The 20,076-nt window shown below is 48.4% G+C and overlaps 2 protein-coding genes across 10 annotated transcripts in view; both read left to right on the plus strand.

The window, feature by feature from the left end:
* Nucleotides 1-20,076, plus strand: part of CHD7 (chromodomain helicase DNA binding protein 7) — a 145,129-nt gene that overhangs the window by 27 nt on the left and 125,026 nt on the right. For 3 of the 9 annotated variants that reach the window (XM_021555647.3, XM_021555654.3, XM_085573854.1), the window contains exons 1-2: nucleotides 12,617-13,068; nucleotides 15,134-15,237. The exons of 1 other annotated variant lie outside the window; for it this stretch is intronic. The gene's annotated coding sequence lies outside the window, so the exon portion shown is untranslated. Of the gene's footprint in view, nucleotides 1-12,219; nucleotides 12,365-12,616; nucleotides 13,069-13,667; nucleotides 13,728-13,845; nucleotides 14,139-15,133; nucleotides 15,238-20,076 lie in introns of those variants that run through there. 5 more of the 9 variants (XM_085573851.1, XM_021555649.3, XM_021555648.4 and 2 more) reach the window with 5 other exon arrangements.
* Nucleotides 7-11,811, plus strand: LOC146768399 (uncharacterized). Its single transcript, XM_085573855.1, has 2 exons — nucleotides 7-2,504; nucleotides 10,775-11,811. The coding sequence occupies exon 1, from the start codon at nucleotides 696-698 to the stop codon at nucleotides 1,482-1,484; it is 789 nt and encodes a 262-aa protein (XP_085429981.1). The 5' UTR covers nucleotides 7-695; the 3' UTR covers nucleotides 1,485-2,504; nucleotides 10,775-11,811.

A 20,076-nucleotide genomic window follows, 5' to 3' on the forward strand; every position in this document is an offset into this window, starting at 1 on the left:
AAGCAAAGCAGCAATGCGATACTCCCTAGGCTTATCAACCACTATCAGCTGGATCTCCGGTTTGCTCCAGACTCCACCTTTACTTGGAAAGTGCTTGCAATTCCATGAGGTAATTCCTCCTCCCAGCGCTGTTACCACGACCATGTGTTTCTAGCGTGAACCAGGACAGAAAATGAAAAAAGTCTACCCCGACCTCCCTGTGCCCTAACTTCCTCTTTCCCCATCCTGCCGGGGACGGCTGTTGAGCTTCGCGTGCTTTGGTTCGAACCATCGCGGCAGCGGTCGGTCCGGCCGGGAGGGGAGAGGCCAATGCAGCGCTGGCCGGGCAGAGCCCTCGCCCTCTCGCCGGCCCGGCTGCCCCGGGCACCGGAGGCCGTCGCTCCCCGGCCGCCCCACCACCGGCTTAGCCACAGGTGCGAGGTAACACCTGCTCAGCTGGCACCGGGGCCGGTATAAGTCTGCGTTATTTTGATTAAGCTCGGATTGATTAGGAACAGGTCCGGGCTAACATACCATAAACACCTATTAAACCGAAATAAATACGTCTACAGGGGGCTTAGCTTAAACGGGTGCAGCTTTGCCTGCACGGGGGGCGCGGAGGTGGCGGCGGGCACCGCACACGGCGGTCCCCACGGAGCGCGGCCCCGACGGGTCTCGGCACACGGCGCCGGTGCGGGGACCGATGGCGGGGACCGATGGCGGGGACCGATGGCGGGGACCGATGGCGGGGACCGATGGCGGTGACCGATGGCGGCGAGCGGGCGCCGCCGGGGCAGGAAAGCCCGTCCGAGCTGACGTCGCTGCGCGGGGGTGGCCGCGGGAGGGGCGGGACGGGGTTCCCCGTGGGAGGCGGTGAGAAGCGCACCGGGCCGGTGGCTCCCGCGGAGCCCGGTCCCGGGGGACGGTGTTGGTCCGTCGCCACGGCAACCTCCGACCCGCTGGGGTCGGTCCCGCCATCTCCGCGGGGCTCCCCCCGTCGCCCCGGGAGGCGCCCGGCTCGATCTTCCCTGCGAGGCGGCCCCACGAGGGGGGCGCGCCTCCCGGCCCCTCTCCATCCCGGCCCGATCCTGAGGCGGTGTCCCGGGGCTCCCTGCGCGTCCCTGGGAGCACGGAACGGCGGCGGGAGGGGCGGGGTGCGAGCTTGTGTGAGCGGAGCCGCTCGGGAGGGAGGGAGGGGGCTCGGTGCTCCTGCCCCGCTGCGGCCCGGGGATCAGAGCCGCAGAGCAGCGGGACCTTTCAAAGGAGCGAAGCCCTCCGGGAGCGGGAGCGCGCAAAGGCGCGGGGAGCCCGCCCCGCCCGGCGGACAGGGATGCGGGATACGCGGCGTCCCGTTCCCGGAAAGAACAATGGCCGTGCGGAAGCCAGGCCGCTTCTTCAGCCCACCCGGGGCTTCCCTCCGGGATGCGTTCGCTTGCTCGACCTCCGCCCTTGCAGGCGGCCGCGTCCTCCCCTCGCCGCCCGCGTGTGGAGCCGCACCATTGTGAGGCTGCACGGAAGCGTGGGAGGGGTGACTGCGTGAGGAAAAGCATTCCCTGCCACCAGGCAATGGGTTTCTGTGTCACTCCAAGGGCAGCCCGGCCTGTCGCTCCTCCCTGACCCTGCAGAATCTGCCTGGAGCTCTTCCCCGAGTTCCTCCTCTGACCTAGCTCCAGCAGGAGCGGTGATGACCCGTGTGTTGTGGTACCGAGCCGGCTCTGAGCCCAGTTAATAACTGGAAACACAGCACATAACTCTTCTGCTTAAAAAAATAATAGGGAAACTGATGGGTTTTACTTTCTTCACTGCATATTGTTATTTATAGTGCGATCCACAATAATTCCAACCTTTACGTTAAGAAGTTACTGAAGTGGAGGAAGAACAAATTCTTCCGCTTTATTTTCATACTTGGCAAAACGAAGGTGAGAAAAGAAGCAACAAAAGTAAATATTCTGATCTTTAAATGGTTAGACGATATAATTTTTATGCATGTAAATTTTTTTCACAACATGAGCAAGAGATCAATATTTTTACTGTCACCTGTTTTACTTGCAAATGCAGCACAAATCCCTCTGGATTATGTGTTCCTGTGCATTCCTTCTGTACAGGCACTGGCTTTCATTTTAGTGTAAGTTAGACTGGCTTCATTAGAGAAAATGGAAATTCCTTATAAAGTCAACCTTTCCTTAACTGAAATCTTCTGTGGATGATTCAGTACTGAATGTGATGATTAGACAACAAATTTTATTGTGCAAAGGCAAAACAAAATGGGTTTTTTCCTCTAAATCTTACAACTCAACAAAATACTTAAAAGTTGACAGCAGACATATCTGGTATTTAGCCGATTGAATGCTTCAGTTTTAATTTGCTTTTTGGACAGGTAAGAGTACACCACAGACATGCCTGGACATTTGGCCCTTCTGAGCAGTTTGTCATTGAGGAGGCGGATAACTAAACTGTAAATGCCAAAAGAACAATTTCAACACTCACAGATGAACACCTCTTCCTTTTTGACATCCCTAATTTAGGTGGGTTTAAATAAATGAAGAAACATATTTTATGTACTGCATGTTTTTATGTGCATACTAATAGAAAGTATACATTGAAATACTATTTAATAGAAAGACAAGCAGAATCTGAAAAGCACATAAGCCTAATTGATTCCAGACACAACTGGCCTGGATTTTGTTTCCTCTTATTCCAACTTTCTGACCTTGTAAAAATTATCTTGATTGTGTTATACTAAAGCAAGGCCATGATCTTGCAAAAACTACCATGTGTGCTGGAGCTGAGAGGTGCCCAGCAAAGCGCTGCGTACGGAACGAGTGCTGACAGTGTTAGGCCCCAGCACTGCCTGGTTTGTTTTCCCTTGCTTATATCTAATCATGGTGAAGCAATAGTCTCACTTCTGCTGAAAGCTGGATCTGCTTTTTCATTTTTAAAGGGGGTGAAAAATGTGTAATGAAACTTGCGATTTTTGGTGAATGATAGGTTTAAAATTCTCAGAGCAGTTTAAGCTGCTGGGATTTTATGGCATTTAGACCAGGGGAAAGAACAGGGAGGGTTTAAAAACATGTATAGCCTGTAACTTTATTTCAGTTGTGTGTGTGTATTTCTGGTGGTATCTCTGTTTTTCAGAAGATTGTTTCTAGGGATTGGTAGGAGGGTTGAAGGACTTACTGGCTTTGATGATAACCCTTACAATGCCATTGTGCTTCTGTATAAACATGCATGGAAGACCCAAGACAGCAGAGTGTTCAATGTGCTGCTGTCTTTGGCACCGGAGAACTTCTAATAATATTTTCTACTTGAAAAAAATTCAAGGCCTGCTGTTGCTCCTTCTCTTTGGCAATCTGTGTCTTGCTAGCTTTAAATCTCTGTGGAGGGTAGCGACAAAGAAAGGTCTTTCCAGCATATTGAATTGATGATCCCTCTCCTTATTTCTCTGAAGGCTCTCCTTTTTTCTGGATCAAGAATAAACTGTGTATTTGGGCCTTTGTCAGCAATGTTCCCATGGGACAATCATTGAAAGCACTGGGATTGCCTGTTTAGTAGCAGGGAGGCTTATAAAAAGCAACTCCATGTGGAAGTGGGCCTTTTCCTGCTCCTCCCTTCATCCTGCTGCAATTCCCTTTCACCCAAGCCCTAAGAACTGCCTGCCATTCAGACTAAGGTACAAAACTAAGAGAGTTGTACTACCTTGACTGAGATATTAAGTGTCTGCCTTAACTTATGTTGATTTGATAATGTTCTGGGGAGCTCTGTTGTATATAACGTACTGTGTCAACTTCTGGTGGTTGTACAACAGCAAATATAACTCAAAAAGCTAAACCTGCCTCTGGAGAAAGCAAGCAGCTTTTATGCATCATGAAACTTGGTTTCCAGGAAGTTTGCATCAATATGACTGCCATCACATTTGGGATTTTTTAGCTACCATGTCAATGTTTCTTATTTCCCAACAGATTGCAAGGTGGATATGGTGTGTTGTTTGTTACTTATTAAATAAAAAAGCCTGAGAGCATGTGCAGTGTTCTGACTCAAAAGTCATGTTAGTAACCTGCTACACCAAAGATGAATGTTCGTGCCAGTGCTGCATCTGTTATCTTCATCTTTTAGCAACTAGTTTACAGCTTTTCTGTTAAGTTATAGACAAGCTCCAGGTAAAAACCTGCTGCCTTGGAAGCTGTGATACAATCTGTGCACAGTGCGGAATATTCAGCATGTTCTGACTTGTGTTTTTTAAGAGAGAAAACAATTGGTCCATTGCTGCTGAGCTGTGCTGTTCCATGCAGTGCTGCCAGAGTGGGCAGCCTTTGGAATGGGACCTGTGGCATTACAGATGTGCCTGAAATCCCCTCCCTTCTCAGCCGCCACCAGGTGAAGGCACAAAATCTTCCCACCTTAACTGAAACAAGGTTCTGTTCATCAGAGTGTACCAGCAAATACAATGATTGTGTAAGTTGCCTGTCATACCCAAAGTATAAACAAACCTGTGGACAGGAGAGGTGAGTTTCTGGCCAGCTTTCAGGGGAGTTCCCTCAGTGCTGCAGAGGCAAGGTGTTCCTTTTAAGGGATAAAACAAATGTGGGATATTTAGGCAAAACAGAAACAGAAAACATGCAGAATGGTGCTTTTAACACTAACCTGGAGCTCCAGCTTTATTTCTGGCACATCAGAGAACACCTCTGCTTTCAAATCATATCAGCACGAGTGATGAGTATGCAGCACCTCATGGAGTCAGATCATGTCTCCTATGAAGTGAAGTGTTCCCTTACTTGTGAGTTGCTATTCCAGAGTACCTTTTGTTTAAAGGTTCAATTAATGGTGTATTCTATTAAATACTTTTCTGCTTAGAAGGGTTTTTATTACAATGAAGGTGGTGAAGTACTGGCACAAGTTGCCCAGAGGTGGTCAATGCCCCATCCCTGGAAACATGCAAGGTCAGGTTGGACTGGGCTGTGAGCAACCTGATTGAGTTGCAGATGTCCCTGGACATTGCAGATGGTTGGAGAGATGGCTCTTTGAGGTCTCTTCTGACACAAACTATTCATTAGTGCTGTGATCAGACTTTGTCTAGCCAATCAGTTTTTTCTTTTCTTGCAGTGAACTGCTCCACTAATGATACATGTTTGTCTGGGCTGTGAGGAACTGTGAAGATCGTACAAGTATGTTTAAGTCCTTACACACTTGCTGAATATATCTTACATTTTTAAATATCCCTATACCCAAATAACTAATGTGTGAGTGCATTTTCCTTTTCCCCCAAACTGTGTTTTTCCGTAACTAAGTATTAATTAATATTTAAATTTTTGTCCCTTAAATTGTTTTGTGTTAGTGAAATGAAGACCACAGCTGGCACCTTTGCTACTCTGTAACAAAAAAACGTTTCCATAAGCTTTAGACTTAACTGTGAATGAAACTGTTTTATCAACTTCACAATGTATGAGACTGATCTCTCAGAGCTGGGTATGAAATAGTGGAGGAACAATTTATTATACTTTTTTCCCTGTATAAACATACAATGGTTTTATTTATGTCTCTATATCCTTCTGAAACCAAATTTTCCATGCATGCCATTCTAGAGAGAGAAAGGACAAGACAGAGAAGGAAAGAAACAGGAGAGATGTCACAAATTACTCTGCTATAAGGCACCAGGATAGTCCCATGATAAAGCCAGTGTACAGGAAGACAATAAATAAACTGAATGGGTGTAATGCAGAGTATGTTTGTGAAGTATCTCAATTTCACCAAGCTAGGAGGACAGTGACCACTGTGGATGATCAGTATAGAAATCAAAATGAACTTCATATAGGAAAAATCATCAGTTTCATGGAGAAGTCAGGGTAGATGGTTATAGGGAGTTTGTAGAGCATCACTAACAAAATTGCAGTGGATGATGCAGTGCTCCTGCAAAATGCTCTCTTAGGATTTATCAATAGGTGGCATATGTAAGTCATCAAGAACAATGTAAAGATGACTCCACTGAGTTCCCAACTGCCACATGGTCCTTGGTTTCATGGTCTGTGCAGAAAAATGAAGTACAGAACAGGGAGAGAAAGCAAATAGAATACAAAAGGAAGTGGTGAAAGGACATTGAGTCTTAAAAATAACTTTTAGAGGGAATTAGATAAATTTTCCAATGTGTAAAGGATTAGAGGTTTGATCAATTGTTTTTGAATACTGGTGAAATACCAGAACAAGCTACCTAGGAAGTTTGGCTCTCTGCTCCACAGAAGATTGCTAAGAACAGGTTAGACAAACATCTGTTGGGGATTGTCTGGGGCTACTTTATCCTATCTTTGTGCAGCTTGGGAGGACCAGATGGTCTCTTCAGATTCCTCTCAGCCCCCTTCCTATAAGTTTACCAAGTGGGGAGGGGAGTGGACCTGAGTTTAATGAGAAAACGGTATCATCCTGTTAGTTGATCCTCTTTCAGAATAGAAGAATCAGAAAGAAACCACATTTAACTTAACTATATAAATAAATGGATTTTTCAATTGTTGTAGACTTGCAGTTTTATGAAGCATTTAGAAAAACAAACACATGGTTATAACAAAAGGTTTTTAAAAGTTATAAAATGGAACAATTTTAAATGTATTTTTTCTCAATTAACATAAGTAGGAAAAACAGTTTATAAGTATTTTTCAAGGATAGTTTGTAGATATTTTTCAAGAATATTATAAGTTTGTGTTTGGCCATAGGTTTTATATTGCTTCCCATTTCAAAACAAGCAATGACAACATCTGTAGTTACATCCAAGGATGTCACACCTAGGTGCTCCTTGCACATGCAAACCCAGGAAGAAATGATGAGAAATCACTCTTGCTTCCCAGTCCACAGAAGGAACAAGTTATTCAGTACCTGTTCTGAAAAATCTGTCAGGAAGGACAGACTGGAAATATGAACGTCAGTGCCTTGCCTTCTCGGCAGGTGAACTCCGTGACTGTGGCAGTGTTTCCTCCCTCCCTCCCTCCCTGCCTGTGCATTGGGAAGTTCCAGTGAAATATTGCTGCTGTGGAAAGTCCTGTTCACAGCAAGGAGACGTGACCTCTCAGCGAGTCAGATCCAATTTTACGGGCGGCTCTGAGTCAGGGTGGAGCCCGCGCACTGAACTTTGTATTTCAGGAGGAAGTGATGTTGGTGGCAGCCCGTGTTGCTAAGCAGATGAGTTGCTGTGTTTTTAGTTCAGCTGATACTTTGGGCAGGGGTGTGACTTCATTCTTAGATACGATGCCTTGCATTTATTAAGGACAAAGGTCAGGAATTGCCAGTGCTGCGATAGCTGTGTCTCTCCATATAAGAAGAGGCACATTCTGCTGAGCCGTCAAAGATGGAAATGGGAGTCCTTAGTGCTGCTTCTGCACATTAGTGAAAACAAAACCAACCGTGAAGCTGTCAGTTCATGTCATGGTCCAAGAGCAAACGTTCTCACCAGCAGGGATGATGTAGAGTAGGTCAGTTGTGTGGGATTTCTCCATTTTTATAAGAATCCACTACTGTTCCTGATTAAAGAGGTGGCCTGGTCTTGTCTCCAGTAGTAGTTGGAACAAGGAGCCTGAGGTGAGCAGTCAGGCACTGGCCTGTTAGATCAGAATTTAAATAGAAAGCAAAGTGATCCTGCCTCATACACCAGTAAACTAAGTGGTGAGTGTATTTGGGAGGGACAGTGAGTTGTTTGTCACCTCTGTGCCACTGGCACTTGGGTGGGTGCTGCCTTCCAGGTATCCAGATCATCACAGGCAGTACCCGGGCAGCATTTTGGAGAGACTGAGTACAGACAGGCTGGGGACAGTTGCCCACAGCTGTGTGTGCACCCATGCCACCTACATTGACGGGTCACAGTGTGCTGTGTCAGACAGCCTTTTCCCCTATTCCCTCCTAAAAGTCTTTGGTTATGTCCTTAAATTAGCCTTGAGAGAGCTGTATGTTGTTATATGAGAGATAATGGTCTATTAGAACACTTCCACATAAAAGAATAAATTTTGGGAGTAGTATTTCATTCTTGTTGCTGGATTCCCAAGGATGAGGCATCAGAGAGCTCTGCTCCTGAGAGGCCTGACAGGTGAGTGGCATGTGGGCAAGAGCTGCTAGAGCTCACTGCCCCTCTGCTTTTCTGGTTCAGATCCTCAGCTAAAGAGTTCCCTGCCACAGAAGTGGCTGTTTGGGCCAGTTCCAGCTTTTGTCACTATGGCTGGCTTGAGTTTCCAAAAAAAAAAAAAAAAAAAACCAAAACCTGACCAACCCACACAAGTGTCTACCCTGGCTTGCCCTCTGTTCCCTTAGCTTGCTGGTGCCACAGGGTGGCTCCTTGTAGCACTTATATTTCCAGCACTTTTAGCTCTTCAGCTGAAGTTGTTCAAGTTGTTCTTTCTGACACGAGTCTGTTGCTTCCTGGTACTTACCAAAATCCACGTGCTTTTGGTATTTCAGCATGCCATGGGTTAGTGAACGATTCCTTCAGAAAAAATATTGTTTTCCTTTACCTTATGGCATATCACTATCACCTGTGCTCTGTTGGCCACTACACACTCTGTCTCGTGTGCTCCCATTGCTCTGTAAATTTTGAGAAGCTTTGAGAAAAACTCAAAGTTTGAGAAAAAGACACCATTTGACTTTTTCACTTCATTTGACTGAAACAGTGTTCAAAGATTAATGAAATGTGAGTGTGTGTCAGGGCTGTGTGACTTTAGAGCCACTTCCCAGCAACCATGGGACAAAACATGATGTCTGAGACTATGAAATGGCATCCTGAATGCTGAGCCTGAAGTGCTCAGAAGGCAGTTACTCCAAGCACAAGCTTGGGCTCACTGTATGGTTTCACATCTCTCCTTGCATGAATAAAAGTAAAAGCAAGCCTGTGAGAGGATAAGTTTTTTAGTTTTGGGTACATCTGTACAGAATTTCCTCGGGAGCTGCAACTTCCTTCACTGAAGCAAAAAAGCTTTTTAGAGGAAGCCACCTGGAGGGCATGGCAGCAGCACAAGTACTTTCTGTCGGAACTGATGCATGGCTTGGACCTTCACAGTGCTGAGCAGGTGAGGAACCAGATGTGCTTAACAGAGTTGTTCTCCAGCGGGGTGGGCTGCTCTGAGCTCTCTGCACAGCCCTCAGCAGCTCTCAAACAACCTCAATACCTGGACTGGGTTGTCAGGAATGAGACACAAACTGCTTGGCCCTTGTAGCCTGAAGGCTTCCCTGTGCACAACTTGTCTGGGGACTCATGAGTTTGTGAGGTGTCGTCTGCTACCTGCAGAAGTGACAATGACTAGATCTTAAGATCACATTTTGCTGTACATAGTTGTTAAAACAGATGCTGGTTCTTCAAAGTCTGCTGAAAAAGTAACCTGCCTTTGCATTTTCATGTGATGCTATATCATTTGCATTTTGTAATTGTGATATTTTAAAACAGGTTTAAATGCTGCCCAGTAATCACAGTGCTGTACTTATGGAGTACATTAACTTATCTCTGCACAGCTATGCCTGTCATACACAGTGACTTGCTCAGCTTGGTACAAACTATCCCCACAAACTTGAGAGTTTACCTGGTTAGGTAAAGTGTAGCAATTCGCTGGGGTTTTGTTGATACAAATATCCTTGCTCTGCAACTGCTGTTGAAATTCTCAGCCATTAATGCAAATTCTTTCTAATCTGTGAGCCAAATGGCTGCCTACATCAGATGGATTACTTCTTCCCAACAGCACACAAAGGATTGGGTGGCTGGCTACAAGTGAATTTTCATCCCTGTCATCTCTTGGGTATTTTAATAAGCTGTTACCAATAAGGTTAATCATGAAGATGCCATGTTGCTGTTTCCTCACTCTCCTGTGAGGCTTCCTTGTTGGTAACTTGTAGAGTTACAGATTTCTCTTTGGGAACTGGCTGAAGCAGAAATTAAGGTTTCAAAAACCTTTCCTCTGTAGCAGCTGCAAAGTGATGTATTTTGTGCACGTCTGGTACTATCACTGAGTGTGAATGTGCGTGAACTTGTGCCACACCAGGACAGTGTCCCACCCTGGAGTGGCGAAACCACTGCAGCACTTTTCCTTACTCTCTATTTCCTGTCATCGAGGAGTTAGAGAATGGCGTGATTCTCCCCCTTCTGTGAAAGTGCTATTTGCAGATTCTGTTTCTTCTGATACTGGAAAGCATTGGGAGATTCCCTGTGCATTTTTATGACTTGAGTAATAAGCCAGTTGATTCCATAGGCCACGGCGTGAGGATGATTTATGGCACCCGAGGAGCTGGTTCTGTGCCTTCTACAGGACACATGCAGTAGGCATTTTTTTCCCATGGAACAAACATTTAACCAAGTACCTATCCATGCCCCCCCTCACTGCTTCTGCCATGCTAATATATTTATTTTTTTAAGAAGTGCAGCATTTATTTCTTTGGCTTGCCCTGGCACCACAATATGCTTTGAACACTTTTCATGCTTGGCAGATTTGCGCTCCGATTTCTGCTCAACAAGAAACTGAAACAAGTTCTAGAGGGAGCACTGAGGCTGCTGGCAGTTGGTCTCAGAATGAGTTTCTCGTGCCCCTAAATCTTGGAGAACTTAAATCTTTGAAAGCAAGGGGAGTTCCAGGCAGGCTCACGCTACACCAGGGTGCTTGGCTGTCAGACTAGGGCCACACTTAAATGATACATGCAGAAAAACAGACTTGGGGTAAGTGTTCCTAGGCTGTTTTTTCTTTGGTCTGTCAACGTTCTGCAACAGAAAGCTGAAACTGATTACATTTAGTAACTTGCAAAAATACCTCTGTGTAAGTTTGTTGTCTTGTTGTTTCTTTTTTCAAAGGGTACAGAAATGCAAGCAAAAATAGAACGATGGTGAACTGGGCAAATTTAGTGAAGGTATACTTGGGGCATGTGCTGCTTCAAAGTGTTTTGTTTTTAAATACTATTTTGACTAGTTATTTTTAACTTCATGGAAGACCTTGGTGAAGAACAGAGAGTGTATTCTACTGCACCATCACATGCTGTCAGCTTTTCACTGCATTTTTCATCTGAAAACCTGGGAGAACAACACCACCCCAGCTGCTGGCCCCTTTCTGGGTGATTGCACGGGCCCAGCTGCATGGAAGATGGTGATGCCTCTCAAACTGCTAACCTCCCCTTCTCCCCTAAACCCAAGAGAGACTGAGTAGGCCAGACATGAATGACACAATGTGGAAGAGTGTCATACTTCCTCTGGAGAAGCCTGAAATATTTTTGCAGCTGTATGGCCCTCATGGCTGTGGAATCAACATGGACACCTGGACTGAGGGAGCCAACAGCCTGAGAAACTTTTGACATTCACGTTGTCTGGATCCAGCTCCCAGCTTACTGTGTGTTAAAAGAGTGTAGAGGAAAAGCTGTGTGAGATCCTGTGAGGGAAGTACGCCTTCTTTTTTTCCCACGGAAAAGATACGAGTGTGGGTGCAGTGAACAGCCCCCTAAAAGGGGCGGCAGGAGCTGGAGGGTGTCCCTGCTCAGGAGCACATGACTGTTTTTACTTCTTCAACCTGCCACTAACAATGATGGTAAAAAGTTATCTCGTCAAATGACTCGCTGAAAATTCCTGTAATGCCGAGTATCTTTGCACGGGGTTTACGCTTTAATCTCTTTATACTTTTAAGACGCTTATTTAGTTTCCAGAGCAGTGCGGGGAGGACCGCTAAGCGCGCTAAATCACTTTTGGGTGGGATTTGTCTAATTTACTTACGGAATGAGTTTTTTTCGGTTTGTATCATGAATTCGAACGCATCGCTTACAAACAGGGCAGCGGCAGAGCCGGTGCCCGTGCGGTGCCGGGGGAGCGCGGCCCCGCCGGGACGGGGGCGCTGCCGCGAGCGGGCGGGCAGCGCTTAATGGCCGCTTCCCTTTGAAAGCCCGACCCGCTCGGGACAAAGTCCACCCTAAGCCGCGGTCTCGGGCGATCCTACCCGCGCCCCGCCCCAGCGGCCGGGATGAGGGGGGCGGGCGGGAGGGTGCCCGCTGCCCGTCCGGGGGCAGAGGCCGGGGCCGCGGCGGGCGGCGGGGGGCCGGGCAGCCTCCCGGGACGCCTCTCGGTTTCGTTTCGCCGCCGCGGTTGGGAAGTTTGAAGAGCGGCAGTGACACAGTGACACCTCACACACAACACACCCCCCGGGCTTCACCGGGAGTTTCCCGGGACGGGACGCGCCGGGGCGGGCGGGCGCGGCGCTGACGCCGAGGTGCGGAGCGGTGCGGAGCGGTGCGGAGCGGAGCCCCCCTCGGCCCGGGCAGTGCGGCGGGGCGGGGCGGAGCGGCGCGGAGCGGCGGGGAGCGCACGGAAGACGCCGTGCCCCGCCGTGCCCCGCGGCAGCGCACCCTCGGCCGGCGGGCGGCCGGAGCCCCGGCGGGGCGCTGGCGGGCCGCGCGCAGGCAGGTTAGTGACCCCCGCCCGGGGCGGGGGGGGTTTCCTATTTTTTTTTTCTCCTCTTTTTTTTTTTTTCCCCTTTTCCCCCCTTCTCTCCTCGTTGCATAAATTATGCCGGGCGGGGCCGTGACGTCGCGGGGGCGGGGCGCGAGCGGCGCTCGCCCCCGGGGAGGGGGCGGTGTCGGGGGCGCGCCTTGTGGCGGCGGAGGGAGGAGGAGGAGGAGGAGGAGGAGGAGGAGGAGGGAGGCGGCGGGGGCGGGCGGGCGCAGGGGGCGGCAGCCGCCTGGCTGGCTGGTGTCGCGCTCGGCTCGGCTCCGGCGGGCGCGCTCGCTCGCTCGGGAACTATCGGATTAAACTTGAATCGAGTGAAATTACACAAAGGAGCGAAGCGGAGCCGGCGGAGACCCCGAAACTACCCGAGACCCGCGCTGACCCTTCCTCTCCTTCCCCTCCCTTCCACCCCTCCTTCGCCTGCCCGCCCCGGTCAGGGATCCCCCTCCTCCCCTCTTAGCCCAGCCCCGGTGCGAGCGAGCAACTCCGTGCGTGTGTGTTGTGTGCGTGTGTGTTGTGTGCGAGACCCGCACCCCGCCTCGCCCCCCCGGCCGACGGCACCAACTCCGGAGCGTGTCCCCTCCTCCTCCCCGGCCCTTCGGTGGAGGGCAGCGAGGGAGCGAGCGGGGGACACCGGTCCCCGACGGCCACGCACCGGCCCGGTGAGTGACCCCGCAGCTCACTGTGCGCGGAGGGAGGAAGGGAGGGCGGGCGCCGGCCATGGAGCAGAGGACCCGCGGCAGGTCTCTGTCCCCGGCGGAGCGGAGCGGCGCGGGGGTGCTCGCTGCCGGCGGCGGCCCGGGGGGGTGGGGGATGCTGAGCCCTGCCGCGGCTCCGGGCGAGGCGGGGCGGGGGGGGTGTGTGTGTTGAGGGGGGTGTCTCAGCGGGGCACTTCCCCGGGTGTAAATGGCTTTTTGTTGTGCTGCGGCCGGCCGGCCGGCCGCCTGCCTCGCCTCGGGGGAGGGGAGGGCACCGGGGAGCCGGAGCGCCGGCGCCCCTTCCCCGCTTCTACCTCCTGCGGTCCTCTCCGCAAGTTTGGAGGGTGACTAAAAATCCGGGAAAAGTTGAGTGAAACTGCGCGGCGGGGGCGGCGGGGCCCAGCGCCGGCCGGGATGGCCGCGGGAGCGCTTCCCCCGCTGACCACGCTGACGGCTCCCGGCGGCCGCGTCGGCACAACAAGCGCTAACAAAGTGAGGGCGCTTCCCTGCCGTGCACGGCCCGGCCCGGCTCGGCCCGGCACCGCCCCGCTCCGCGCAGGCACATGGGTCGCCGGGGCCGGGGCCCGGGCCGCAGCGGGGGCACCCCCAGCGGAGGCCGGGCGGTGGGTGGCGGCGGGCGGCAGGAAGGCGGGCGGGGAGGGAGGAGAAGGAGGAGGGAGGCGGGAGCACGAGGTGCCGCTCCGGCCGCCGGTGCGCGCGGCGGGGGGATCGTCCTGCCCCGGCGGCACCGGGAGGGGGCAGGGGGCGGCCGGCGCTCCCCGGCGGCCGGAGAAGAAAGGGGAGCGGGGGAAAGAGGGAGGGGACGGGAAGGGAAGGGAGAACGCTACCCGAGGCAGCCGGAGCGTTGCCGGCGGACGCCGCATAATAGGGGCTTCACCCCGCTGGGTACCTTCGCTCCGCCGGCGCGGAGCCGGGGCGGGCGGGAGGCGCTGCCGCCGCCGCGCACATGGGGTCGGGGTTGGGGCGCTCCGCTCGTCGCTCTTCCCCCCACCCCGTTCCGGGCCATTTTGAGGGTGAGCGGAAAAAGGTGGTTTGAGGCCAAAGCGGTCAGGGCGCGGAGCGGGGGCGGGGGGGGCCGGGCGCCCTCGGTCCGCGGGGCGCGGTGGGAAGCGGAGCGGGGCCGGCGGCGGGCACTGCGTGCGGGGCGGCGGGGAGCGGGCAGCGCCTGTGCGTGTGCGCGGGTGTGAGAGAGAGAGCGGTGGCGGGGGGAGGGGGGCAGGGTTGTTAGTGAGTCTCAGGGAGAAGGCGCTGCAGGCAATGAGCAGCCATCATTACGTTGCCTTCATTTATCCCGGTAGCGCTAAATCAGGGGACGCGCTCCCACGCCGGGGGAGCCCCTCCGGGCGCGCCCCGCGCTGCCGGGCCGGTCTTCGCGGGTGGGTGTTCGGGGGGGGCGGGTCGGGGTGCTGGGGAAGGGGGTGGCCGTGGGGCACGGTCTGGAAATGGAGCCGGTTTCCCCGGCTCCCCCCGACAGCCCGCTCACGCCCGGGTTTAAAGTAGTTGTTTTTTAAACAGACAATGGACAAAAGGAAAGTAGCGATGGATGCCCGGGAGCTCCCTGTCCGCTGCGGGGCCGCGCGGCGCCGCGCAACTCTCCCGCACTTACCCACTTTCTGCCTTTGTTTTCGTTTGGGAAGGGGCCGAGCGTGCCTCCCCACTACAGAAAAGGGCAAATTTTTTTTTTTTTCATTTGCGAGAAGCCCTTTTTATTCTTTTTAATTTTTTTTTTTTTAAATTTCCCGTGCCGCTTGGGCTGCCGCGGATGTTTGGCTTGGGGAATATCAGAATAACCTCGGTGCGATAAGTTTGTTTCTGTGTCGATGTTCGTCTCGATTTTTACTCTCATCAAAGCAGATCGCGGGCAGTGTTTATCCTGGAAGATGGCTTTCGGGAGAACGTGTTAGCCTTTTTTTTTTTTTCCTTTTTTTCTTTTCTTGTGTTATATGGGACTAGCGGAGGTACAAACAAGCAAGTTGAACAAAAAATGTTTCTGTTCATTTCCTCACAGATCATCCATTCTAACGACGGCAAAAAAATCTTAATGACTATGACCTTAGCAGCATGGGTAGCTGATTTTTCCCAATTATAAATCCCGTTAGTTTGCGGTAATGTGTGAGTATCAATATATAATTCATATTAAAAAGCATGATCCGTAATTATTATTCTTTTTTTTTTTTTATAAAAGTTAAAATCTATCATTTTCCAATGAGAGTGCTGCATCTGTCGCTTGGAGTGTTTTTGTCTCGCTGTTGCACAACAGAGGCTCTCCAGTCTTTAACCTAAAATGGCAGCTTTAATTTGACTGGGGCCCATTCATTGACAATGATAATAAAAAGGCTGAAAGCTAAATGTAGCTGGATGCTTGGGGCACGTATGCAGTACACTTTCCATTGCTGGGCACTGCTAAGAGAGGAACTTCCAAGCTCTCTAGTTTCTACCGTGAAAGTTTCCAATACTTTTTTTTTTTCTTATTAACAAAATAAAAATAATAATGGAAACTCCGCGCTTCTCAGTATAGATTGTATTTTAGATGTCCAGGTTGCTTACAAACTTAATGGTGAGGTGATAGTTAGAGAGAGCTCGTTTTAAGAGGTCTGCATTTATAACAGCAGCAGAAAAATTCTGGTAATCACTTCTAAAATAAGATGCAGTCTGGGGGAAAATTAACCATTTCTTTCTGACGTTTGTAAGTAACAGGTGATCAGAACAATTACATTCTGTATATTTTCCTATCTCCGGCTACCAAAAGTTGGGAATATTGCTTGTTTCATCTTGTTTGGTGTTGTAAATGTGCTCAGGGTTTTGCAGAGATCCTTATGATAGTGTACTATTTTCCTCTAGGTTAAAACCACAGCTGCTTGGAAAAAGTAATTATTTTTGGTCTTAGACATAATGTGAAGTTTTGAAACAGTTTTGCAGAACAAAATTTCTCCTACTAAAGTACTGGTTAATGCCACAGATTTACACATCTTGTCCTGACTTTCTGTTGACTTGAACTGCTTATTTTTAGTCTCTTTTGAGCTGTTTTTACTAAGAACTTTTTATTAAGAACATTATTAAAGCTATTGCACAGGCTCTTAGAAAAGTATGAAATGCTTGTGATTGCAAGTGTAACTCAATTATTGATTCGCTGATACTAATTGGATAATCATATTTGACCAAATATCTTACTGACTATTTAACAATGTGATGACATTTCTGTTATTGCTTGTAAATCTTGGTTAGGTTACTTAAACAGGGGAAAAATCCTCATATTTGTAACCCAAATTTATTTTGTCACCTCTTCCGTAATGAAGGAAAGTTTTGATAGCAGGCAAGGATCACACAGTTCTTTTAGGAAAATAAAAATTTCTAGGGATTTTGCACTGTAACAATATCAGTAAAAATGAGGTTTAGTGGAACACTCTCTATTGCAATCACAACTCTGTGCAATGATGGTAGATTTCAGTTGTGACCAGTTTCTTTTGGGTTTGGTTAATGCAGAAACCTGAAGAGTTGTGTCAAATGACCACTGTAAAGGTTTCCTTGTCCGTGCAGAGGGGTCAGTTAACCTGAGTGTAGTTTCTTTTCCACTTGAATTATTTGCTGTTTTGAACTGAAAAGCTTCTGATGAACGGTTGCAGTACTTCCCATTAACACTCAAATAATACTAGGATTTTATGAGTGGAACGAGTTGTTTGTGAGTCCAGGTGGATCAGGCCAATGGAGAAGCTGCAAGCAGGTACTGAAGAAGGATGTGCTGCTCACTCTGGGCTTGGCATGGATGGGAGGTGTTGTGGTCAGCGGGTCTGTCCTGTCCTGGCACACAGGGAGGCTCTGTGCCAGGTCTGTGCCCCACGGATGGCGGCTCTGCGGGCAGGAGAACCTGCAGTGTGAGGATACAACGAAACCTGAACAAAGGCAACCCGGACATGATTTTCTGTCAAGCTGGAAAGGCCTGAGTAAATAGGGGTTTCTCAGGTTTTCTCAGAGCTGCTGAAGTGTGGCAGTGAGGCTGTGTTTTGCCATATCCAAGGCATCCTATAGCAGCTGGCTGTTGGGGGTTTGGTTCTGTTTGTAGTTTATGGTGTGATAGGTAGAGGTTGCTAAGGTGGGAAGGAAGAGGTAGGAGAAAGTATCCAGAAAGAAGGAGGGTGGAAATAAATGCTGGTGTCTGCTTGAATCTTGTGCCTTACCTCTATCCCTTATTTCCCATTCATTTTTACATTAAGTTTCAGATGGAAAGCCTTTAGAATGTGCTGGTTGGTATTTACTCTTGCGAGTCTGGCATTATTCAAAGAAATGTGTGCGGCTAGCAAGGGTGCAGGCACCTGTGTGACAAGTGGTGTGTGTGTGCCTGAAGGTCTTCCTTCCCCCAGTTCCCTTAAATCCTCACTTCCAAACCCTTATGTATTTGTCTGCTGTGAACAAATCACTAACTGCTCAGATTTATGAGCTGGTTAACTGATGCCCATAAGTAACATGGGTGATAATTTTATGTTACTTTAATGTTCCCTGTATACAAGAGAAAACTGCAAATTCTAGTAAATAATTAAACTGTGTTTCTGACAAATGAGTCTTTTGTGTATAGGTGAGGCTTTAGCTTTCACTTTTCCAACAAAAAAGTTACTGTATTAATTTAGCTTCACCATTTACCTATCAATTAAGCTTCATCATTAAGACAGACATTAACTCCATCATTTCTCATCATTTATGTTTCCCTGAATAGCTTATTAGCACAAATACAAACTATTGGATTTTAATGGAAGAAAGTCTTAAATACTTTCTATATTGTAGCAGTGATAAAAAGGCAAAAGGAAACTCCAACTATTATTTAATTTTTAAAACTTTCAGAGGAAGGAGTGAGGTACAATATGCAGAAACATCACATGTTTTTATTAGGGTTCTGATGAGATTCTGAAATCTGATGGAAGTTTCCCTCCTGATTTCTTTCTGTCTGCACAATCTGACTAACTTTCAGTGATTCGCATCTTGCCCAAGATCAGTCATGGAAATGCTATGACGTAGTTATGCACCAAAAATCTGTCTTGGAAAATGAAGTTGGAAGGCATGAATCAAAAAATAAAAAGGAGGTTGTGACCTAAAGGACACACTTCAAGAGCCCAAATATGACAAGAAAGCTCTTAAGGGTATTCTTAAGTATATAAAAGCTGATTAGCTCTTAGCTTCCAACATTGTGACTTTTCTGAGATGTAAACATACCTAGAAGAAGCCAAGCCAAAACCAAGGATCTTTGTGCTGCCACTTGGCTTCTTCTCTGGATGCTGCTTTGTAACTGTTTCAAAACACTCTGGTTGTTTTGCTGCCCTTATGCTAAATGCACTCTCCTTTAAAAAAAAAGAAAAAAAATGAGGGATACAACTTAAGCATTTTCTTTTAAAAGTTGAAACTCAATAAAAGGGTGCTAATTACCATATAAGCTACTGTTTTAGTAAAACATTTTAACACATGACTTTGAAAGCTTATTGCCATGTGGGAACTAACCAGAAGCCCTTGCTGGCATGATGTAGGGCTCCCTTTGCTCTGTAGTGACCTATATAGCTATTTTGGGTGTGGTTTTGCTTGGCTTTCATGAGAGCTGAGTCCAGCCTTCCTCTGACATAGACAGTTACTGTGACGAGAGGGCCTTGAGGGGAATGGTGGGGAATAAATAACTTTGGGAATCAATTGTCTGGAAAAAATCATTGCAGCCAAAATGTCTGCCCTCTTCCTAATTGTTCTGGGGGGAAAATAAAATTTCACTTACATGGTCCTGATCTGGAGCTTATTCTGTTCAGGTTTAATTTAAATATGAGCTTGTGTTTGGGGAGAGCAATGCAGCCATTTACCTGCCTAGGAGTAGCTGGCAAATCTAGTGATGGATTGCAACAATGGATAGTTTTGGAAACACTTTATTTTAATGTCCTTGAGCCACTTTTTAAGCTGTTCAGCCGAGCTTTCTGCTTACTGCTAGAGCTTCAACAGGTAGCTAGCTTTAACATTTCTTGGTGATTTTGAAAGAAATTGACCTCCCCACAGTTTATTTTGATCTCTATCTACAAAGCAAGTGTCACTTAAAACATTTTGTGGAGGTGTACATCAGATGTACAAAGTAGGATTCCTTCTGTGCAGCAGACGCAGTCCTGCTCTGAAAACAAAACTTTTTATTCCTTCTTCCTGCCCATTCTACTCCCCTCCCCCCAGCTTTCCCATAGATTTTGTTCCTCTTCAGGTTGTGCCTTTCCTGTTGAGTTTTTAATCTTTTTTCCAATTCATACTGCTTTCTGTTTGCTTAATGGAGTTGTGTTTTCTTGCCAGCCCTACATAATTAGGATATGTGGCAAAATAAACATGTGTTTCAGCTCCTAATGCTGCTTTCTACCAAAACCATGGAGGATGCCTTAACTGGTGTGGGGAGGGCTGGCTGGCTGCACCAAAGCTTGATGAAGTCTCATGTTAGTCCCTGGATGCTGTCATGGCAAGAGAATGGGTGGCAGCAGACAGCCAGAGCAGGGGGCTGCTGCAGTGTGCTGGCAGCTTCCCAAAGGTTCTTCATGACCCTTTCAAGAGGAAAATCCTCTTGTTTCAAGTTCTGTTTTTGTGAAAGTGACATTCCCCCATCTTTTAATAGTGGATAGATAGAGCTGTAGTGGCTTCTCTTGCTCTATGCACTGAATAGTTGTGAGTGGGGAGGGTCTAATTCCATGACAATTTTGAAATGGACATAGCCATTGTGGGGCTATCCTTTGCCAAGCAGGGAAGTTTGGGGTGTGGGGAACAGCTCCTGACTGTGAAAGAAATAGGGGAGTTTTGGAGACCAGGAACTATGTGACCTATGTGGTAAAGCAGATCAGAACATGGAGCAAGGCCAAGGAAGACTTTAATAAAGGCACTTTTGTCCTTGATCTTAAAATAGGAAGCCTATGGATTTATTTACAGGGTAAACAGGATTTGTTAAGTGGCTAGTCACTA

Source organism: Lonchura striata, chromosome 2, assembly GCF_050655825.1.
Source record: "Lonchura striata isolate lonStrDom1 chromosome 2, ASM5065582v1, whole genome shotgun sequence".
In the NCBI taxonomy this organism is placed as follows: domain Eukaryota; kingdom Metazoa; phylum Chordata; class Aves; order Passeriformes; family Estrildidae; genus Lonchura; species Lonchura striata.

What these genes read in the sequence shown, in the direction of transcription:
- LOC146768399 (XM_085573855.1), top strand. Translation starts at nt 696, where the DNA reads ATGGCGGGGACCGATGGCGGGGACCGATGGCGGGGACCGATGGCGGTG.